The following is a 20,049-nucleotide window of genomic DNA, read 5'->3' as shown; positions in this document are numbered from 1 at the left end:
TGATCCGTGTGTGATCAAATGTGAATTAACAATGACATTGACTTGATATCACATTTCTGAGTGCTTACGACATTTTATTGACTGTATGCTTCTCACCAGACTGCAACATCCTGGAGGACAGGGAGCTAATGCTTAATCATTTTGTATTCCTAGTTCCTAATTGGCTGGATACATAGTATCTATCAAATAAGTGAATGTATCTCTGGGAAGAAGCAGATGGACTCTGTCTTGGGCCCATCCAATTTCCCCCCATCCATTACCTCTCCTTTTTCAATACTAGATCTCTTGCAGAGTTGCAACGGCGGCCACCTGGTCAGTGAAATCAGCGAATTGAAAAACCACTGACTTCATCAACGTGTCTAGAGAGGTAGGCTGAAAAAAACTGAAAATCTATCAGGCATCTCATTCCATAGTTCCCTATTTGACAAGAAGACCAAGGTGTCTTCAAATTCTCCCCTAAGGTCCAGATCTCCTACGTGGATGGAGACTTCTGGCTTCAGAAATCCCCGACGTCGGTTTCTCTAAACCATTCATTTTATTCTTTGAACATACTCTCCAGACATCTCTATCTTGAAAAGCCCTTGCTGCAATTTTGTTTCTCTTTCAAAACAATGACTTGAAAATTCCCAAGGAAATAGCAAGAGGGCAATTCCCTCCTTGAAGTGTTTGAGGGAGCAGAGGCTTACTAAAGTTCATGCCTTGGGCCACCAAGTGCCAGAGGTAGCAGACTACCTCGGTGCCACACTTCTCCCAGTTTTCGCTGAGCTGAGCAATCCTGTCTTCCCCAGAGGTACTGCAGCCGGGAGCTTTCAGGGCGTGCCTACCCCACCACCCAACTTCTGGAACCCCAGACTTCTCAACTGCTGTATCCCCGAGAACAGATCACTTTTTGTACAAAAACCTCAGGCACAGAGGAAAGGAACCTTGCGCAAGGTCGTTTTTCATTTACAAAACAAAAACCCCACAAAAACCAAACCGGTACCCACCCATTCGTCACTTCATTTTGCAGCGTGGACAACAATAGGGGACTACAACTCCCAGAGAGGACTGCAGTCGTCCACTGGCTCAGAGGCCAATGGACGCCCGGTACATGACCGACATCGACTAATCAGGGCCAGGCTCGATGAAGCTTTGTCTCCCGACCGCGCGCGGGGCCGATTCTCCCGCCTCCCAGCCCCGGCGCACGCGCGCCCCGCCCAGCCTGCCTTCCCTCCGCGCCCTCCCCTCTCCTTTCTCCCTCTCAGAACCTTCCTGCCGCCGCGTTCGCACCTCGCTGCTCCAGCCTCTGGGGCGCATTCCAGCCTTCCAGCCTGCGACCAGCAGAGAAAAAAAATTACATATATTTTTTTGCCCCGTACATACCTTGAGGCGAGCAAAAAAATTAAATTTTAACCATGAGGGAAATCGTGCATATCCAGGCCGGTCAGTGTGGCAACCAGATAGGTGCCAAGGTAAGAATTTTACACCTCTTTTATTTCTTTTTAGAAGGAAAAAGCCAGGTAAGTTATGAAAAAATGGTTGTGGGGTATTTGCGCCCTTCATCCTTAATCAAGTCTTGCCCCTCCCAACCAAGTTTGTTACATTTATATACATAACAATTGTAGCTAGCATTCTCTTTTGGAAAGCTGGGAATCATTTTTCTTGGCAGACACATTTTGGAGAAACTAGCAAAAGGGCTCTTCGGGTTTCGGGGGCGGGAAGACCGAGGATCTGTGAGATTTTTTACTTAGAAGGGCTTCTAACGGTCCGAGAACCGGGCAGGGAGAGAGATGCGGAAATGGTCGGAGACAAAGCGGGGCGAGGTTTTGCCCATGTGCATCCCGCCCAACCCCCCTGCGGGGTTCGTAGGGCCAAACCCGAGCGGGTAGGGGCGAGGCAGTCGGGCTGCTGCGGAAAGCTCCAGTGCAAGGGTGGGGGGGCGACGCGCCAGGGTGGGCTGCGCTGCGCTCTACTCTTCACAAAAGACCAGGGATCCCAGCGCGCCCGCGACCCCGGAGAGCGGATCCTGTAGTTGTCCCTGGGTGGAAGGAGAATAAGAGCGGGATTAATTTTACTTGCTTTCATGGCCCCTAATAGAGACCATTTTAGGGCGTGAAGGGATATGGGGAGAAAATGGGGTGTGTGACTTTTTTTAATAAGTCCCTCAGGACTTAAGGGGAGAGAAAGAATGCATTAAATCAAGGGGGGAAAATCTAGCGAAGGAATAAAATTCGAGACCAAGGGGAATTTTTTTTTTTTTTTTTTTTTTTTTGCGCGCGGTTACAGTGTAGCGGGGGATGGGCGGGAGGAAGTGCGGCTGCTACGTTGTAGCAGAAGGGCGGGGCCCTGCGGGGCGGGGCCGAGGCGCGCGCGGGGACAATGCGGTCCTGCCCGCCGGCAGGGGCGCGCTACCTTGAGCCCCGCCCCTCGTGCGCGGAATTCTTGCCCCTGGCCCCGCCCACGCGCAAGCCTTTTGTCGGCGGCTCAACCTGCGCGTGCGCCGCAGTCACGTGGAGGGCGGGGGGTTGGTCGACTGCGGCAGCCGTTCTCTTCTCGGACCCCCCGGCCTTTTGTGCGCGGCGCGATGGGGCGGTGCCCCGCGCTGTGGAAGGAGAGCGGCGCTTATCCTAGTGTGGTCGACCTCCTTCCGCCCACCCGAGCGTTTAGGACTCGCTGTACATATCTTACCCCAATCGGAGAAAGCTGTGACTTTCCAGGGGGAGCGAGTGTCTAGGGGAAGGGCACACGGGATGCCAGGCCCTAGAACAACGGCCTGAGGGCGTATGGAATTAAAATAGGAGGTGTGGGGCCGAGGCGGGCGGATCCTGGGCAACAACGCGAGGACCCCACCCCGTCTCTACAGAAAAAAAATTCACTGTGCGTGGTGGCGCGCGTCTGGGGTCCTAGATACTCGAGAGGCTGAGGTGGGAGGATCGGTTGAGCTTGGCAGCTCCAGGCAGTATTGGAGCTGTGATTGCGCCACTGCACTGCAGGCTGGGCAACAGGAAGACCCTGCGTTAAAAATTATAAAAAGAGGCCGGGTGCGGTGGCTCACGCCTGTAATCTCAGCATTTTGAGAGGCCAAGGCGGGCGGATCACAAGGTCAAGAGATCGAGACCATCCTGGCCAACGTGGTGAAACCCCCTCTCTACTAAAAATACAACAATTAGCTGGGCGTGGTGGCTTGTGCCTGTAGTCTCAGCTACTTGGGAGGCTGAGGCAGCAGAATCGCTTGAACCCAGGAGGCAGAGGTTGCAGTGAGCCAAGATCTTGCCACTGTGCTCCAGCCTGTGTGACAGAGCAATACTCCGTCTCAAAAAAAAAATAAAAGATAAAATAAAATGGTACTTGCGACATAGTTGGCTGGGACTTGAGCTGTGGTACTTTTTGCTCTCGCCCGGTAGTTCTGGGAGGTGATCAGTGATGAACATGGCATCGACCCCACTGGCACCTACCACGGGGACAGCGACCTGCAGCTGGACCGCATCTCCGTGTACTACAATGAAGCCACAGGTGAGGACAGGAGCCCGGGCAGCTCGGGTTCCCTTACCTGTCTCCCACTTCTCTGGGGTCTCTTTTCATTAGTGGGCACGCCTTACCCTTTGGGTGAATCTGTCATCCTTTCCCTTGGGTGAGCCACCGTCAGGGCCAGACATCTGCTGCCACCTGGTGGCAGGACCTGGAATGACAAGTCTGGGGTCCCTGCTGTCTCCCACCCTCAGTATATTTATAAACCTTCTCTGCCAGATCTCACAGCTTTTACTTTATTTTCTATAGGTGGCAAATATGTTCCTCGTGCCATCCTGGTGGATCTAGAACCTGGGACCATGGACTCTGTTCGCTCAGGTCCTTTTGGCCAGATCTTTAGACCAGACAACTTTGTTTTTGGTGAGTTATACAGATATTAGCAGATGATACACCATTGTGTTCAACTTATTTAGATCCAAAGACAGAGCAAAAGTTAGGAGATGATTATTGTACTGGCGTGCTAATACAGAACTGTGTTCTGAAATGTAATGGAGGGTAGAGGTAGTGACTGCTATTGCTGGTAAATTATGGGGCAGTAGGGGGAGAATACATCACAGAGAAGGAGAAAGAAGATACATCCAAGGGAATTATTTCAAAAGCTGAAAGACAGAAACATGTATCTTTCATATCCTGTTAATTGAGCTTTTCTCCTGACTGCATTGCAGGTCAGTCTGGGGCAGGCAACAACTGGGCCAAAGGCCACTACACAGAAGGGGCCGAGCTGGTTGATTCTGTCCTGGATGTGGTCCGCAAGGAGGCCGAGAGCTGTGACTGCCTTCAGGGCTTCCAGCTGACCCACTCACTGGGCGGGGGCACAGGCTCTGGAATGGGCACTCTCCTTATCAGCAAGATCCGAGAAGAGTACCCTGATCGCATCATGAACACCTTCAGTGTGGTGCCTTCACCCAAAGTGTCTGATACCGTGGTCGAGCCCTACAATGCCACCCTCTCCGTCCATCAGTTGGTAGAGAACACTGATGAGACCTATTGCATTGACAACGAGGCCCTCTATGACATCTGCTTCCGCACTCTGAAGCTGACCACACCAACCTACGGGGATCTGAACCACCTCGTCTCAGCCACCATGAGCGGTGTCACCACCTGCCTCCGCTTCCCTGGCCAGCTCAATGCTGACCTCCGCAAGTTAGCAGTTAACATGGTCCCCTTCCCACGTCTCCATTTCTTTATGCCTGGCTTTGCCCCTCTCACCAGCCGTGGAAGCCAGCAGTATCGAGCTCTCACAGTGCCCGAACTCACCCAGCAGGTCTTCGATGCCAAGAACATGATGGCTGCCTGTGACCCCCGCCACGGCCGATACCTCACCGTGGCTGCTGTCTTCCGTGGTCGGATGTCCATGAAGGAGGTCGATGAGCAGATGCTTAACGTGCAGAACAAGAACAGCAGCTACTTTGTGGAATGGATCCCCAACAACGTCAAGACAGCTGTCTGTGATATCCCACCTCGTGGCCTCAAGATGGCAGTCACCTTCATCGGCAACAGCACAGCCATCCAGGAGCTCTTCAAGCGCATCTCGGAGCAGTTCACTGCCATGTTCCGCCGGAAGGCCTTCCTCCATTGGTACACAGGCGAGGGCATGGACGAGATGGAGTTCACCGAGGCTGAGAGCAACATGAACGACCTCGTCTCTGAGTATCAGCAGTACCAGGATGCCACCGCAGAAGAGGAGGAGGATTTCGGTGAGGAGGCCGAAGAGGAGGCCTAAGGCAGAGCCCCCATCACCTAAGGCTTCTCAGTTCCCTTAGCTGTCTTACTCAACTGCCCTTTTCCTCTCCCTCAGAATTTGTGTTTGCTGCCTCTTATCTTTTTTTTTTTTTTTTTTTTATCTTCTGGGGGGTCTAGAATAGTGCCTGGCACATAGTAGGCGCTCAATAAATACTTGTTTGTTGAATGTCTCCTCTCTCTTTCCACTCTGGGAAACCTAGGTTTCTGCCATTCTGGGTGACCCTGTATTTCCTTCTGGTGCCCATTCCTTCCATCTGTCCAGTTAATATTCCCCTTTTAAAAATTTCCAAGAAGCTGGGTCTCATCCAGATCCCGTTTAGAACCAACCAGGTGTTGAAAACATATGTAGATAATGGCAACCATCCTAAGTGCAAAGTAGAAATGGTAGAAGGTAGTGCGGTAGAAGTCACTGTAAGGAAGGGGATGGGATTTTCCATTCTGAAAGTTTTGGAGAGGGAAATCCAAGCTATTAAAAGAAGTCATTAATTTCTAGGTATTTCCATTTCCCATCTCAGCTTCAAGGGAGGTGTTAGCAGTATTATTTCCATTTTTGATCTCCTTCCATGCTCTACCTTTTGGAGGGGTCTGCCTCACTCTGTCAAGTGGAATCCTTCCCTCTCCAACTCTACCTCCCTCACTCATTAAACTCCTTTCCCTTGATCAGAGAGAGGGATCACGGGGGGAAAGAGACCAGCCTTGGTCCCTAAGCCTCCAGAAATGTCCTAACCCCCACCTTTTCTTGTCCCCGAAAAGGAATTAACATCCCTATGTGGAATGATGTATACTGCCACATCAGTGTTTTGAGTCAATGCCCAGAGGAGAGGGAGACCCTCCATCTTTTTTGCAACATCTCATATCTTTTGCTGTTGCTTCCCCACTACACACCTGATTTTGTTCTATCCTACATTTGAGATTTCTATTTTGTGTTGAACTTGCTGCTTTTTTTCATATTGAAAAGATAGGTAACATTTCCCCAAGAGCCAAAAATAAATGGGAATTGAAAAAAGTTGCGATATGTGTGCTTATTTAGGGAAACCCTGCTGATTGAGGCATGGGGCCTGAGTTCAGCTGCACTGCTCTCCTTAAATTGAGACATCAGAATACTGAGTCCCTGTTCATCTGTGAGTTCTGCATCCATGGATTCAACCAACTTGATACTGGGAAAATAGTACTGGACATGTATAGACTTCTCATTCCCTAAACAATAGTATAAACTTGACATAACATTTTAGTTAGATTACGTGTTTAGGTAATATAGAGATGATTTAAAGTACACAGGTTATATGCAAGTACTATGTCATTTTATATGAGTAACTTGGGCATCTGCTGATTTGGTATCTGAGGGAGGTACTGGTAAGAACACTGACTACTTGATAGACCCTCACATCATTATCTCTGGTACCCAAACCACTCCCAGCAGCAGTCAGTCTTTTTAATGGAGTCTCGGACAGTTCACTCCAGGCTTGACCTGGGCTTAAGTGATCCACCTTGGCCTCCCAAGCTGGGACTGTAGGCAGTGAGCCAGTGTACGGGGCCCACCAATCAGTCTTAACTCGGGAAGGCAGGATCCAGGGATGGAAAATGGAAGCTGGACCAATGACAAGTCATATGTAACTGGTTCCCAGACCAACATCAGCATCCTCTAGGAACCTGCAGAAATAAACGCAATTTTTGGTCCCACCCAGATGTACTGAACCAGAAGTGGTTGAATTGGCCTTGGCTGTGCAGCCCACGACTCCTTTGGGTTATGTGTACCCATGGCCATTTACTGTGATCCTGTGTGCTTTCTTAGTCAACCTATGACTCCAAGATTACTAGTGGAGCCTGGCATGGTGGCTCCCACCTGTAATCCCAGCACTTTGGGAGGCTGAGGCAGGAGGATGGCTTGAGCCCAGGAGTTCCACACCAACTTGGGCAACAGTGATATATACCATCTTTACCAAAATAAATAAATAAATAAAGGCATGATGGCACATGTCTGTAGTTCCAGCTACTGGGGTAGGGGTTGTTGGTGGTGGGGGTTTAGGTGGAAGGATTGCTTGAGCCTGGGAGGTTGAGGCTGCAGTGATCCCTGACTGCACCCCTGGGTGACAGAGCAAGACCTTGTCTTTTTTTTTTTCCTTGAGATGGAGTCTTGCTCTCTTGTCCAGGCTGGAATGCACTGGTATAATCTTGGCTCACTGTAACCTCCGCATCCTGGGTTCAAGTGATTCTTCTGCCGAGGCAGGGATTACAGGTGGGTGCCACCATGCCTGGTTTTGTATTTTTAGTAAAGATGGGGTTTCACCACGTAAGCTGGTCTTGAACTCCTGACCTCAAGTAATCCACCTGCCTTGGCCTCCCAAAGTGCTGGGATGACAAGCATGAGCTACTGAGCCCGGCCCAAGACCTTGTCTTAAAAAAAAGTAACTAGTGGGGAATGCTACCTTATGGTCTCATTCTAAAATAATCTGTTCCATCTAGTACCTCATGCTTGTATGTTCACAAAGTAAGTCTCAAAGGTATCTTGAAAACACTAACTTAATATTTCCCTTTGCCATATTTTCAGGAATTCAAGGAACTAATACTATTCTCAACATTCCTTCTATTTTAGCATGATTTTCTAATGATAATAGACTGTTGTAGGGGGCGGATATTAAAACTCTTGAGAGTATACAAGTAACTTGCTTTTCTCTCATTCTAGAAAGCCTATTGTATGCAAGGGAGCAAGATACATTCTAGCATTCATTTATTTATTTTTTTGAGACAGAGTCTCGCTCTTTTGCCAGGCACCAGGCTGGAGTACAGTGGCGCGATCTCAGCTTACTGCAACTTCCGCCTCCTGGCTTCAAGCGATTCTCCTGCCTCAGCATCCCAAGTAGCTGGGACTACAGGCACGTGCCACCACACCCAGCTAATTTTTGTATTTTAGTAGAGACAGGGTTTCACTATGTTGGCCAAGATGGTCTCGATCTCTTGACCTCGTGATCCACCTGCCTTGGCCTCCCAAAGTGTTGGGATTACAGGCATGAGCCAACATGCCTGGCCTATTTTCTTTTTAATAGAGCCAGGATCTTGCTTTGTCACTCAGGCTGGAGTGCAGTGGTGTGATCATGGCTCACTATAGCCTCAGACTCCTGAGCTCAAGTGATCCTCCCACCTCAGCCTCCCAAGTATCAGTACTTAATAACAGCAATTTATTTGGCGAGTAAAGTTGAAAACCTCCAGCCCTTCCCTCAGTCTTGGTCAGGAAAGTATTCTAAACAGGCTCAAACAGTCTGATTTAATTAGGAAGTTGAGGTGGAGCAGAGTGGGATCATCAGAAGGCTGACATGGGACCTCTGGAGTTGGCAATCACAGCAGTGTGAGGTTGGCAAGGGGAGCAACCCCATTCAAGGCAAGGCACAAACTATTTGGCAAGGAGAGATGAGGGTAGGACCCCACTGTCAATGGACATGCTCAGGGAGGCCAGTGGATTACATGCAACAGGGAGATCATTCAGGCAACTTCAGCTACAAGGCTGGGCATCTGTGAGGGCTGACGGCTCAGGCTGTTCGCAAAGGCTTGTGATTCACCTGGCAAAAGACAACAGTAGATGACACTTGAGAACCAGGTACCCTGCTCTCCCGGGCCCCCACTTAGATGAATGGGCTATAGAGAAAACACACACGTCCAGGAGTCTTCTTTCTGGTGCCCTACCTCATCCTGTTTCCCCAAGCAAAGACATCAGGATCCACATATAATAAATCACTGAAGAGAAGGGAGGGGGCAGAACCTTGTTTGTAAAAACTCTCCTTAGCTCTGAATATTCCACTGCAGGCCTCCAGGAGGCTCCAAGGAACCCAGCTTGAAGATCACTGGTATGATCCAGTGCTTTTATTTATATATGCTTTTTTTTCCGCCCCCACCGTGAGATGGAGTCTCATGCTGTCACCGCTGGAGTGCAGTGGTGCACTCCTGGCTCACTGCAACCTCTGCTTCCTGAGTTCAATTGATTCTCCTACCTCAGCCTCTCAAGTAGCTGGGATTACAGGTATGAGCCACCATGCTCAGCTAATTTTTGTATTTTTGGTAGAGATGGGGTTTCATCATGTTGGCCAGGCTGATCTCAAACTCCCGACCTCAACTGATCCACCTACCTGGGCCTCCCAAAGTGCTGAGATTACAGGTTTGAGCCACTGTGCCGGCCTAATTATGTGCATTTCTTTCTCTCTCTTCCTTTTTTTCTTTTTTTTAAGATAGAGTCTTGCTCTGTCCCCCAGGCTGGAATGCAGTGGTGCAATCTTGGCTCACTGCAACCTCCACCTCCTGGGTTCCAGAGATTCTTCTGCCTCAGCCTCCAGAGTAGCTGGGATTACAGGCATGCACCACCAAGCCTGGCTAATTTTTTTTTATTTTTTAATTTTTAGTAAAGATGGGGTTTCACCATGTTGGCCAGGCCAGTCTTGAACTCCTGACCTCAGGTGATCTGCCTGCCTTGTCCTCTCAAAGTGCGGAGATTACAGGTGTGAGCCACTGTACCCAGTCCCATTTCTTTCTTTTCTTTTTTTTTTTTTTTGAGATGGAGTCTCACTCTGTCACCAGGCTGGAGTGCAGTGGTGCGATCTCGGCTCGCTGCAACCTCCACCTTCTGGGTTCAAGCGATTCTCCTGCCTCAGCCTCCCGAGTAGCTGGGACTACAGGCATGTGCCACCATGCCCAGCTAATTTTTTGTATTTTTAGTAGAGATGGCGTTTCGCCGTGTTAGCCAGGATGGTCTCGATCTCCTGACCTTGTGATCCACCTGCCTTGGCCTCCCAAAGTGCTGGGATTACAGGTGTGAGCCACCATGCCCGGCCTCCATTTCTTTAATATACACATAATGCTTACTACATGCCAGGCACTATTCTAAACACTGCAAATATTTGCTCGAGCCCCTTAACAATTCAACAGGATAGTTTCTAATTATTAACCCAATTTTAAGGTGAGGAAACAGGTATAGAGAGGTTGATTATTTGTTCAAGATCACAGCTAGCAGGCACTGTAGCTAGGATACACAAGAGTGGTTCCAGAGCCTGTTTGCTGACCTCTACCACGATCTACAGGTGAATTAACTGGGGCACCAAGAAAAGCAGTGATCTGCCCTGGAATTAATTGTCAACAGGCTGCAACTAGTTCCCTACTAGTGGGGTGACCACAAGCGCAGGTTGCAGAGCTAGCCGGCCTGGGTTTCAAGCCCAGTTGCACCAGCAGAATGAGTAGGGACATGCTGGAAGTTCAGTTTCTTGGCTTTGTAAAATTCTGTATACCCTAAGGGTAGTTTGATTTAAAACAACTCATTTATGTAGAAGCATAGCACTGTGTCTGGCACACAGAAACTGATTAATAAATGTCAATGAGTCCCAGGCCTGGATGCTGGTTAAATGCTAGGCCCGTTGCATCACACAACACAGGAACCCAACAATTCTGCTTCTCAGCCCCGATCTGAGACCTCACCTGGGAGATGCTGACACCCGTGAGTCTTTCCACACTCTCTGGCAGGTGGCTTAGAATGTCCAGTACTTCCCCAGTCACTTTGGCTGCCCCCATGGTTCCACTGCCACTGGACACCAGTGTGATCTTATTGGCCGAAGTCAAGGGACCACTGATCTCCTCTGCCACCTGGCAAGAGAGAGACACCCACTCAGTACCCATAATCTGACCACACTCCTCATAAAACAACTTACCCTGGGTTTTAAGGTCCTTGTTCCAACGATCATCCTTCCTCACTTTGGTCACTAATAATGCCCCCCTCTAATTTATGGTCCTCCAAGCCTGGTTCTCCCTAAGTCCCTCATTTCACCCCACTCCTTAGTCCCTGGTTCTATTTCCTCCTTTCTTGGTGCCCACATAACCTCCAGACCTGGGGCAGCTTCTCTAGCAGCATGTCTAGTTGAGCAGCCTCTTGGTACAGCTGGAATGCTTCTGCCTTCTTGGCCATCTGCTCAGCCTCAGCTCGGGCTCGGGCCCCTATGGCAAAGGCCTCAGCTTCCCCACGCATCTGAGGGTTAAGGATCCTTGTTGTGAGACTGACAGAAATCATTAAGAACAAGAAATCCCAGCTTAAGCAGCAACCCCCACCCTCTCTGCAAGCCAGCAGGAGCTGCCTCTTAACTCACCCGAACAGATTCGGCTTCTGCCTCCGCCTGCATAATTAGCTGGGACCTGTGCACAGAAGGGAAGTGGAGGGTGGAGCCCAGGGTCCCTTACTCCCAGGAGAAAGGCCCAGCGATGCAGAGGCAGAGGCTCCTGCAACCTGAGATCCATAGGAGTCCAGGTGGTGAAGGCCTCAGTCCTCCATCTTGGAGTGCCTAGGTGGCAAGGGAGCTAGGAGGGGTCAGGGAGGGGACATTTACTTCTCTGCCTCAGCTAGGCGCTCCAGCTTGTAGCGCTCGGCTTCGGCTGGCTTCCGCACCCGGGCCTCCAGCTCCTTCTCCCGCCTGGCGATCTCCTGCTCCTGCACTGCCACCTGCTGGGCCCGCTCCACCACCTGCACCTGTACCCGCTGCTCCTCAATCTGCTGCTTAGTCTTGGCCACCTGGGTAGAAGGGGTGCTCAGAGTCAGAGGTGAAGAGCAAGTGCCCAGGAACCGGAGCTCCATGGTGGGATATTAAAAATAGGAGCAAGTGGCCAGGTGTGGTGGCTCACGCCTGTAATCCTAGCACTTTGGGAGACCAAGGAGGGTGGATTGCCTGAGCTCAGGAGTTCTAGACCAGCCTGGCTAACATGGTAAAACCCTGTCTCTACTAAAATACAAAAAATTAGCCAGGTGTGGTGGTGCACACTTGTAGTCCCAGCTACCCAGGAGGCTGAGGTAGAAAAACTGCTGGAACCTGGGAGGCAAAGCTTGCAGTGAGCTGAGCTTGTGCCACTGCACTCCAGCCTGGGCAACATAGCAAGACTCCATCTCAAAAAAAAAAAAAAAGGAGCAGGTACATGAAGGTGGGTTCCCTGCCTGCTTGGCCAGCCCAGTGGAGTCCAGTGTTCCTCTGAGGAGTTCCCTTTAATCTATTTTTCCCACCTCTGTCCCCTTCTAGAGTATAAATACCTTGAGGGCACTGAGCACATAATGGCCTTCTGCTACCTCCAGTCTCACCCAAATCCCCCCATTGCTGCTGCCATAACCTTAGTGCTAGCCTAGGCTACTGCAACAGCTTACTGACTTATTTTTTGCCAGGGTGGAAAGAGGTAATCTTTTTTGTCTTTTGCATATGGTGCAGATTCAACAGAAAAAAGTAAACCACGAGAAGTAAGGCTGCTTCCTAACTCATTCTCCAAACCACCTGGGCCCTTTTCCCAGCAGCAACCACTGAGACCAGCTTCTTGTGTATCCTTGTGAGGGGCTCTGAGAAGGCGCTTTTCACTTTTTCCTCTTATTTAACCAGCCTACCACAGCGGCAGAAGCACTGGATGCTGCCAGCTCCTGAGCCTCAGATCATTTCATAGTTTCCCCCTTTGCAGGTTTCAAGCTCAGCTGTCTCATACCTGCTTAGTCAGTTACCACTGACTTCCACCTTCCAAAATGATGCTCTGGTTTCTGTTCCTATTTTCTCCATCTTTTTTCTTTTTAAAGCCTAGTCAGCTGGGTGCAGTGGCTCATGCCTGTAATCCTAGCATTTTGGGAGGCTAAGGCGGGAAGGATCCTTTGAGCCCAGGGGTTCGAGACCAGTCTGGGCAACGTGGCGAAATCCCATCTCTACAAAACATACAAAAATTAGCCAGGTGTGGTGGCACATGCTTGTAGTCCCAGCTACTCGGGAGGCTAAGGTGGCAGAATCGCTTGAGCATGGGCAGTTGAAGCTGTACTGAGCTGAGATTGCACTGCTGCACTCTAGCCTGGAGGATAGAGTGAGACTTGGTCTCCAAGAGGAGAAGAGGAGAGAAGAGGAGAAGAGAAGGAAAGACAGGAAGAAAGAAAGACTAGTTAAGCCCAATAGTGAGAAGTGGGTAAAGAGCAGAATAAGGAGTTCAATCTGTAACTGACTGAACAATCAATTGAGATAACTCACCTTTGGACCAGTCTCTATCTTTATCTTAAAAAAAAATCACTTTGGCTTTAGTGAGGTTTTAAGAGAGAGTAACGTTAATTACATTTGTTTAATCCATCATCTCTGAAAAAGAGCCCAACTCATCTCTTGCTTCCTCTCTTCTGGCAGCCTGTTCTCTACAAAGCAACCAGACTGATCCCTATACAAATATAAATAAGACCATGGCACTCCTATAGCTTTCCATTGTGCTTTCAATTCTCTTCTATGTCTCCATCATGACCACACAAACCTTTTGTGATCTGGCCCTACCAGCCAGCCTCTCCTCCTCACTCACAGCACACCAGCCACGCAGATCAGAAACCTTCTTTCTGTCTCCACTTTACAGCCTTTGCACTTACTGGTCCCCCTGCCTAGCCATTAGCCATATAAGACTATTTTCTTTTCTTTTTTCTTTTTTGAGATGGAATCTCATTCTGTCATCCAGGCTGGAGTGCAGTGGCGGAATCTCGCTCACTGCAACCTCCGCCTCCCTGGTTCAAGTGATTCTCCTGCCTCAGCCTCCCAAGTAGCTGGGACTACAGGTGTGTGTCACCATGCCTGGCTAATTTTTGTATTTTTAGTAGAGACAGGGTTTCACTATGTTGGCCAGGCTGGTCTCAAACTCCTGACCTTGTGACCTGCCCGCCTCAGCCTCCCAAAATGCTGGGTGGCATGAGCCACCGCGCCTGGCCTCTATTTTAGAAGGAGTCTTGCTCTGTTGCCCAGGCTGGAGTGCAGTGGTACGATCTTGGTTCACTGCAACTCCTGCTTTCTGGGTTCAAGCGAGTCCTGTGCCTCAGCCTCTTCTGAGTAGCCGGGATTACAGGCTCACACCACAGCCGGGTAATATTTTTTGTAGTTTTGGTAGAGACGGTTTTACCATGTTGGCCAGAGTAGTCTCAAACTCCTGGCCTCAAGTGATTGACCTGTCTTGGCCTCTTGAAGTGCTGGGATTACAGGCATGAGCCACCGCACCCAGCCACATATGACTATTTAAAAAGCACAGGCAGCCTGGCACAGTGGCTCATGCCTGTAATCCCAGTACTTTGGCAGCCCACGGTGGGTGGATCACCTGAGGTCAGCAGTTTGAAACCAGCCTGGCCAACATGGTGAAACCTCATATCTACTAAAAATACAAAAATTAGCCATTTGTGGTGGCGGTCGCCTGTAATTCTAGCTATGTGGGAGGCGGAGGCAGGAGAACTGCTTGAACCCGGGAGGCAGAGGTTGCAGTGAGTCAAGATCGTGCCACTGCACTCCAGCCTGGATGACAGAGCAAGATTCCTTCTCAGGAAAACAAAAACAAAAACAAAAACACATAAAACGAAAATAAAAATAAAGAGCACAGGCTAGAATGTTCTTGGCCTGGAACTCTGCATTATTCCTTCCTATCTTCAGGTCTGATGTCAAACATCACTTCCTCATACAAACTTTCTCTCACCATCTCCTGACCTAATATGCTAACTCCCCTCCCACAGTTTTTCATATCACCCTGTTTATTTCCTTCATAGCACTTAAACAAGAATTATAGCCTGGAAAGTTCATTTACTTGCTTACTGTTTCCTGTGTCATAATGTAAGCTACGTAAGAACAGGAATCTTTTCTGTCTCATTCATATTTATAGCCTCACCTCCAGAATGATGTCTGGCATACAGGAGACACGTAACAGATATTTGTTGTATAAATCCTTCTTTCCTGAACACCTAGCACATTGTCTGGTGCATAACAAGAAACTGGTAAAAGTTGAACAGAGCCCAACCAGCCCAATCCCTTGATCTAAAGACAAGGAAGGTCGTGTTTAGAAAGTTAAGAACCTTATCCATAGCTTTACTGCAAGCTAGCAGTTTCCATTATGGTAATCCTTTTCAAATTCAAACTCCAACGTGCATACAAATCACCTAGGAATTCACCTTGAGATTTTTTAAAAATGCACATTCTGATTCAGTTGGTCAGGGTCAGGACCTGAAATTTTGCTTTTTTTTTTTCTTTTTTTGGAGACAAAGTCTTACTCTGTTACCCAGGCTGAAGTGCAGTGGTGCAATTTTGGCTCACTGCAACCTCCACGGGTTCAAGTGATTCTCCTGCCTCAGTGTCCTGAGTAGCTGGGATTACAGGTGCACGCCACCATGCCCGGCTACTTTGTGTATTTTTAGTAGAGACAGGATTTCACCATGTTGGCCAGGCTGGTCTCGAACTCCTGACCTCAGGTGATCCGCCCACCTCAGCCTCCCGAAGTTCTGGGATTACAGGCCTGAGCCACTGTGCTTTTGTATTTCTAACAAACCTTCACAGTGATGCTGCAGCTGCTGCTAGGTAGAAGACAGTTTGAGTTTCAAAGCTCTATGCCATGCTCAACCTGTCAAGTCACCCAGGAACTTAACATAATAACAAAAGATGTTTTATACCTCCATTATGCTTTCAGCCTATGCCAACTCTTGGCAAAAACAAAATGCATAATATTGCTATCCTTTGGGTAAAAGTCTCAAATACAGTTGATTTTCACTGTTCTTGGTAGTTCTGCTCTATAAAGTAGCCATAATGCTGAATTAGTTAATACCTAATTTGTTCCTAGAGGAAATACAGGTCTAGGTTCCTGTGAGCCTCTTACCACAACATTTTCAACAACTGATCAACATAGAGCCTTGCTTTATATGTGTTTCTGATTAAAGACACTTTATATAACACATATTGTTGATTCATTAGCACTGAACTCAAACTCATGGCTAACAGCACTATAATTCATGCATAAATGAAGCTTATGTAACACATGTATTTCTCCCATAAGGCATATCATAGCCGACTTGCACTAAAGGACACCAGACAGCACTCCAGCACTGATGCTTGGGGTCCATTTCAAAGAGCAAAATCACCAAGAAAAAGCACAAAGATGTAAAAAACATGACAGTAAGTATACTGTGAAAATGACACGGCTTATGGTATGAGAGCTGAAACAAGAAGGCAGAGCATCTTCTTGTTCAACCTCACCTGGGAACTGCACATCAGGTGGCTCAGGTATCTCACCACTCTGTGCATGTCTGCAATGATCCTGAAAGTGCTGCAACTTTACTGGTAACTTTTTGAGGTTACCAATACATTTTAGCAAATAAGCAAATTCTCAGATATGAATAAAGATCAACTATATCTCCTGGCAATATCAAGGGCTGCCCATATCTCACTTTGCAGTCCATGTTATCCTTCTTCATACCTTTTTGATCAACCAGGGCTGCTACTAGCCGATAGCATACCCTTGCGTAAATTAGAAATTCCTCTGTGTAGATGAGACCCGTATCAGAATGCACTGCTTGAGTATTGGGGGATAAACCAGATCTTAGGTAGGATCCACTTTCTTAATCAGATACCCTTGCACAGGCACAGCCTGCTCCAAACATATGACCAGCCTTATTGATCATATCCCTTCTTGGTTCTTTTTATTTTTGTTTTCTTTTCTCTCTCATTTTTTTTTTTTTTTGAGATGGGATCTCACTGTCACCCAGGCAGTGGTACGATCTCCACTCACTGCAACCTCCACATCCTGGGCTCAAGTGATTCTCCCGCCTCATCCCCTCAAGTAGCTGGGACTACAGGCCCAAGCTGCCACATCTGGCTAATGTTTGTATTTTTTGTAGAGACAGGGTTTCACCATGTTGCCCAGGCTGGCCTTGAACTCCTGAGGTCAAGTGATCAGACTGCCTCGGCCTCCCAAAGTGCTGGGATTACAGGCATGAGTCACCACACCTGGCTGGCCTTTTCTTTAAAGCTTTGCAGCTGTAACATCTGAGTGTTTAAATCTCTCCTCATATGGGGAAGTTGGGCCAGAGACAGAGACTCAGAATAAGATCAAAGTTAGAGGATGAGAAATAGTGGTGTCCTGAGATGGATAGTGTGAGAGGAATGGGGAAGGGGCAGAGAGCGGACTGGCCATCTGCCCAGTGTGGTGGCTCTGACCTGAAGCTGATAGGCTAGGTCAGCCTGTGCTCGGCGGGTGTTGACCTCGATGTCATAGGCGGCCTTCTTCAGCTCGTAATCTCTCTGTGCCTTGGCCATCTCGATCTCACTCAGGTACTGAGCAGACACCTTTTCCTGCTTGGCTTTAGCTTCCTGTGGAAGCAGAGATCGGGTAGGAAATGTCAGGGCAGGGAGAGAAAGGCCACGGTGAGAGCCACTTCCCACCAGGGTTCTCGGTCTGCCTCATGTATTTTCCCTGCTCACCCAGCACTCCTGCTCCTACTCAGTTGTGCCACTTCTATCCCCTTTCCCACCAAGCAACCCCATCTCTCTCACCCGGATCCCAGCATCTCTCTTGGCCTCTGCTTCTCCAATACGTGCATCTTTTTGGACTTGAGCTGTTCGAGCCTTCCCCAAAGAGTGCAAATAGTCCTGTGGGAGAGATGCAGAAATTAGTCCTTCGGAGGGCTTAAGAGATGGGAGTAAGGAAGCAGGGAAGGATCAATTACCTAGTTTTACCTGGTCATCGTGAATGTCCTTCAGAGTGTAGCTAACCACGCTGATGCCCATGTTGACCAGGTCTGAGGAGGCTACTTTGAAAACCTGCTCTGAGAATTTCTGTCTGTCCTTATAGATCTCCTGTAATAACAGGATGGTGGGGAGAGGGGATGTAAGCTCTTTTTTTTTTTCTCACTGCAACCTCTACCTCCTGGGTTCAAATGATTCTTCTGCCTCAGCCTTCCAAGTATCTGGGATTACAGGTGCCTACCACCATGTCTAATTTTTGTACTTTTAGTAGAGACGGGGTTTCATCAGGTTGGCCAGGCTAGTCTCGAACTCCTGACCTTAAGTGATCTGCCCACCCTGCCCTCCCAAAGTTCTAGGATTACAGACATGAACCACCCTGCCCGTCTGGGATGGAAGCTCTTGGATCCACTATCTCTCACAGGCTAGTGTGGTCCTTGGGACCCCCTCATTTTGGTATCCTTCCAGATCATTCCCTGCCCCCAGGCCAACCTCCACAGTCATGTGGGCCATGATGGCTCTCTGGTGGCCCTCTAACGTCTCCAGGGCAATGTGGGCAATCTCAGCCTCCGTCTTCCCCAGGAACATCTGACAGGCAGCTGCCAACATCTCCTTGTTCTGCCCCTGGATTTTTACCTGCAGCCAGAGTAGGGATAGGAAAGGTGTGGTGGGGATCTCATGAAGTCAGAGAAGAAGCAGAGAGAGAAGGGGGAGCCCGCTAAGAAATGCTTCTTCCATTTCAGGGAAAGAAAGGAGGAGGAGCCAAGTGCCTTGGGGGTGCCTGGAGAAGATGAGACTAGCAGAGAAATTTCTCTGCAGGCAAGGATTGCAAAGGTTGTGGCCGGAACATGTCTTAATGTCTGGGAAAGAGGGTGATGGGGAAGTGGACTTTGGGGAAAAGGCTCTGAGAGCCTCACCTGGGCAATGCCAGTGACTGAGATGGGGACCCCATGGCGAGTGTAAACCTTTTCACTCTTGACATTGAGGGTCAGTGTGTTGAGAGAGATCCTAAGGGAAAAAGAAGGGGCAGACAGTAAGAAAAGGAGGAAAAAGAGAAAACAGAGGTTCCCCTTCCCTGGTTCCCTTCCTGCATACCTCTGGATCTGCTGGATGCAGGGCAGGACAAAGACACGTCCTCCAGCCACCATGACAGGGGGGCTTCGGCAGAACCCTGCAAGGTGAGGGGCAGTAAGCAACTGTGGCAGAGCTTGAATGTGGAAGACTGAGGATCTGGCGGGGGTGAGGGGACAGCAACCCACAGGAGAGAATCTGGGAGCTGGAGGGGAAGCAGTCTGGGCCTTGAAATGGTGGGGATCAAACTGGGCAATTCGCGGCCATCACGGGGCATAAGTCTGGCGCTGGGAAGCTGGTAGGGAGGGAGAAGGGGCAGAGGCCAGACTCACAGAGGTTCTGGAATCACTGGCTGGGAAGGGAACAGTACTTACCGGAGACCACCATGGCCTCATTTGGGCCACAGGTGAAAAACATGGTTTAGGCTGGAGCTGGAGGAGGGAGGGAAAGGCTTTGCGAATGGGGAAGGGGTGCTGTGGCGTCCACAGGGGCCCATCCTTTACTTTCCCCATCAGGTCCTCCCAGTCTGCATCCGCCACAGCCCGTCCCTTCCGCACCCATGGGTCCGCTAAGGCTTTTCCCTACGAAATCCTTAAGATCCCCAGCGACCTGTTCCCCGCCTGTTTACGGTCCCTCCCTTCCCCTCGCCGCTCTACCGCCTCGGAGCCGACGGTTTCCCCTTTGATAAAGGTCCCCCACGCCCAGAGGCCTGCAGCCCTTTCCCCTCCCTCCCTGCTTCTCCACAGCCCCAGGCTCCCCTCCCCGACTCACCTTCCCGGACGCGGGCGGCGGCCGGGCTGGGGTCTGGGGAAGGGCGGGGACGCGCAGGGACCTGGGAGCCGAGCAGGGGCCGCTCGCCTACCAGCCTTCCTGGGAGCTGGGCCTGCTCCTGCGTTCCCCACCCTGCCGCACCCTGTTGCTGCGGCAGACGCGACCCCGCCCCCCACAACGGACTAAGCGCCCCCCACCTCGCCACGCCTCGGCCCCGCGCGCTCGTCCCGCCCCTTTCCCGGCAGGCCCCGCTCGGGTCCGCAGCCCGGGGCCTGGTTAGCCCGGGGAGGGCCACGGCCCTGCCGCCCCAACCACCGCCCTTCCAGAGAGGAAAACCGCCCAGGCTGCTCCATGCTCCGCCCCAGGCACGGGACGTGACCTCGGCGGGCCGGGCACCCGGGCGTAAGGGTGATTACCACATTTCGGATTCGCCGCGGGGCAACTACCTGGGAAAACCGCAAAC

General features: G+C 49.9%; 2 protein-coding genes across 3 annotated transcripts; one reads left to right on the top strand and one right to left on the bottom strand.

Moving 5' to 3' along the window:
• The first annotated feature begins 1,236 nt into the window (after positions 1 to 1,236).
• On the top strand, positions 1,237 to 5,416 carry TUBB (tubulin beta class I). The gene is made up of 4 exons (XM_012433900.3): positions 1,237 to 1,451; positions 3,384 to 3,492; positions 3,757 to 3,867; positions 4,173 to 5,416. The coding sequence occupies exons 1-4, from the start codon at positions 1,395 to 1,397 to the stop codon at positions 5,228 to 5,230; spliced, it is 1,335 nt and encodes a 444-aa protein (XP_012289323.1). The 5' UTR covers positions 1,237 to 1,394; the 3' UTR covers positions 5,231 to 5,416.
• A 3,082-nt stretch (positions 5,417 to 8,498) lies between these two features.
• Positions 8,499 to 19,748, bottom strand: FLOT1 (flotillin 1). Of its 2 annotated transcripts, XM_012433903.2 has the most exons (13): positions 19,587 to 19,748; positions 19,190 to 19,246; positions 18,840 to 18,915; positions 18,662 to 18,752; positions 18,237 to 18,380; positions 17,739 to 17,858; positions 17,556 to 17,651; positions 17,220 to 17,372; positions 11,604 to 11,785; positions 11,367 to 11,412; positions 11,111 to 11,248; positions 10,705 to 10,869; positions 8,499 to 8,804 (listed from the first exon to the last, which is right to left on the bottom strand). In XM_012433903.2, exons 2-13 carry the CDS (start codon positions 19,230 to 19,232, stop codon positions 8,775 to 8,777), a joined length of 1,284 nt encoding a protein of 427 aa, XP_012289326.1. In that variant the 5' UTR covers positions 19,233 to 19,246; positions 19,587 to 19,748; the 3' UTR covers positions 8,499 to 8,774. The 2 variants fall into 2 exon arrangements, with proteins under 2 accessions (XP_012289326.1, XP_064236691.1); XM_064380621.1 differs by lacking the exons at positions 18,662 to 18,752; positions 19,190 to 19,246; positions 19,587 to 19,748 and having other exon boundaries at positions 18,840 to 18,860.
• Between the last annotated feature and the right edge of the window lie 301 nt (positions 19,749 to 20,049).

This window comes from Aotus nancymaae, unplaced genomic scaffold (genome assembly GCF_030222135.1).
Source record: "Aotus nancymaae isolate 86718 unplaced genomic scaffold, 86718_ANA_hifiasm-v0.15.2.pri h1tg000027l, whole genome shotgun sequence".
NCBI classification, from domain to species: Eukaryota; Metazoa; Chordata; class Mammalia; order Primates; family Aotidae; genus Aotus; species Aotus nancymaae.
This window is presented reverse-complemented; position numbering and strand designations above follow the sequence as displayed.

Coding starts and splice junctions, on each gene's coding strand:
- TUBB (XM_012433900.3), top strand. CDS start 1,395: ATGAGGGAAATCGTGCATATCCAGGCCGGTCAGTGTGGCAACCAGATA. Junction 1,452..3,383: donor GCAACCAGATAGGTGCCAAG/GTAAGAATTTTA, acceptor CTCGCCCGGTAG/TTCTGGGAGGTGATCAGTGA. Junction 3,493..3,756: donor GTACTACAATGAAGCCACAG/GTGAGGACAGGA, acceptor TATTTTCTATAG/GTGGCAAATATGTTCCTCGT.
- FLOT1 (XM_012433903.2), bottom strand. CDS start 19,232: ATGTTTTTCACCTGTGGCCCAAATGAGGCCATGGTGGTCTCCG. Junction 18,381..18,661: donor CAGTCACTGGCATTGCCCAG/GTGAGGCTCTCA, acceptor CTCTGGCTGCAG/GTAAAAATCCAGGGGCAGAA. Junction 17,652..17,738: donor AGGACATTCACGATGACCAG/GTAAAACTAGGT, acceptor TCTCTCCCACAG/GACTATTTGCACTCTTTGGG.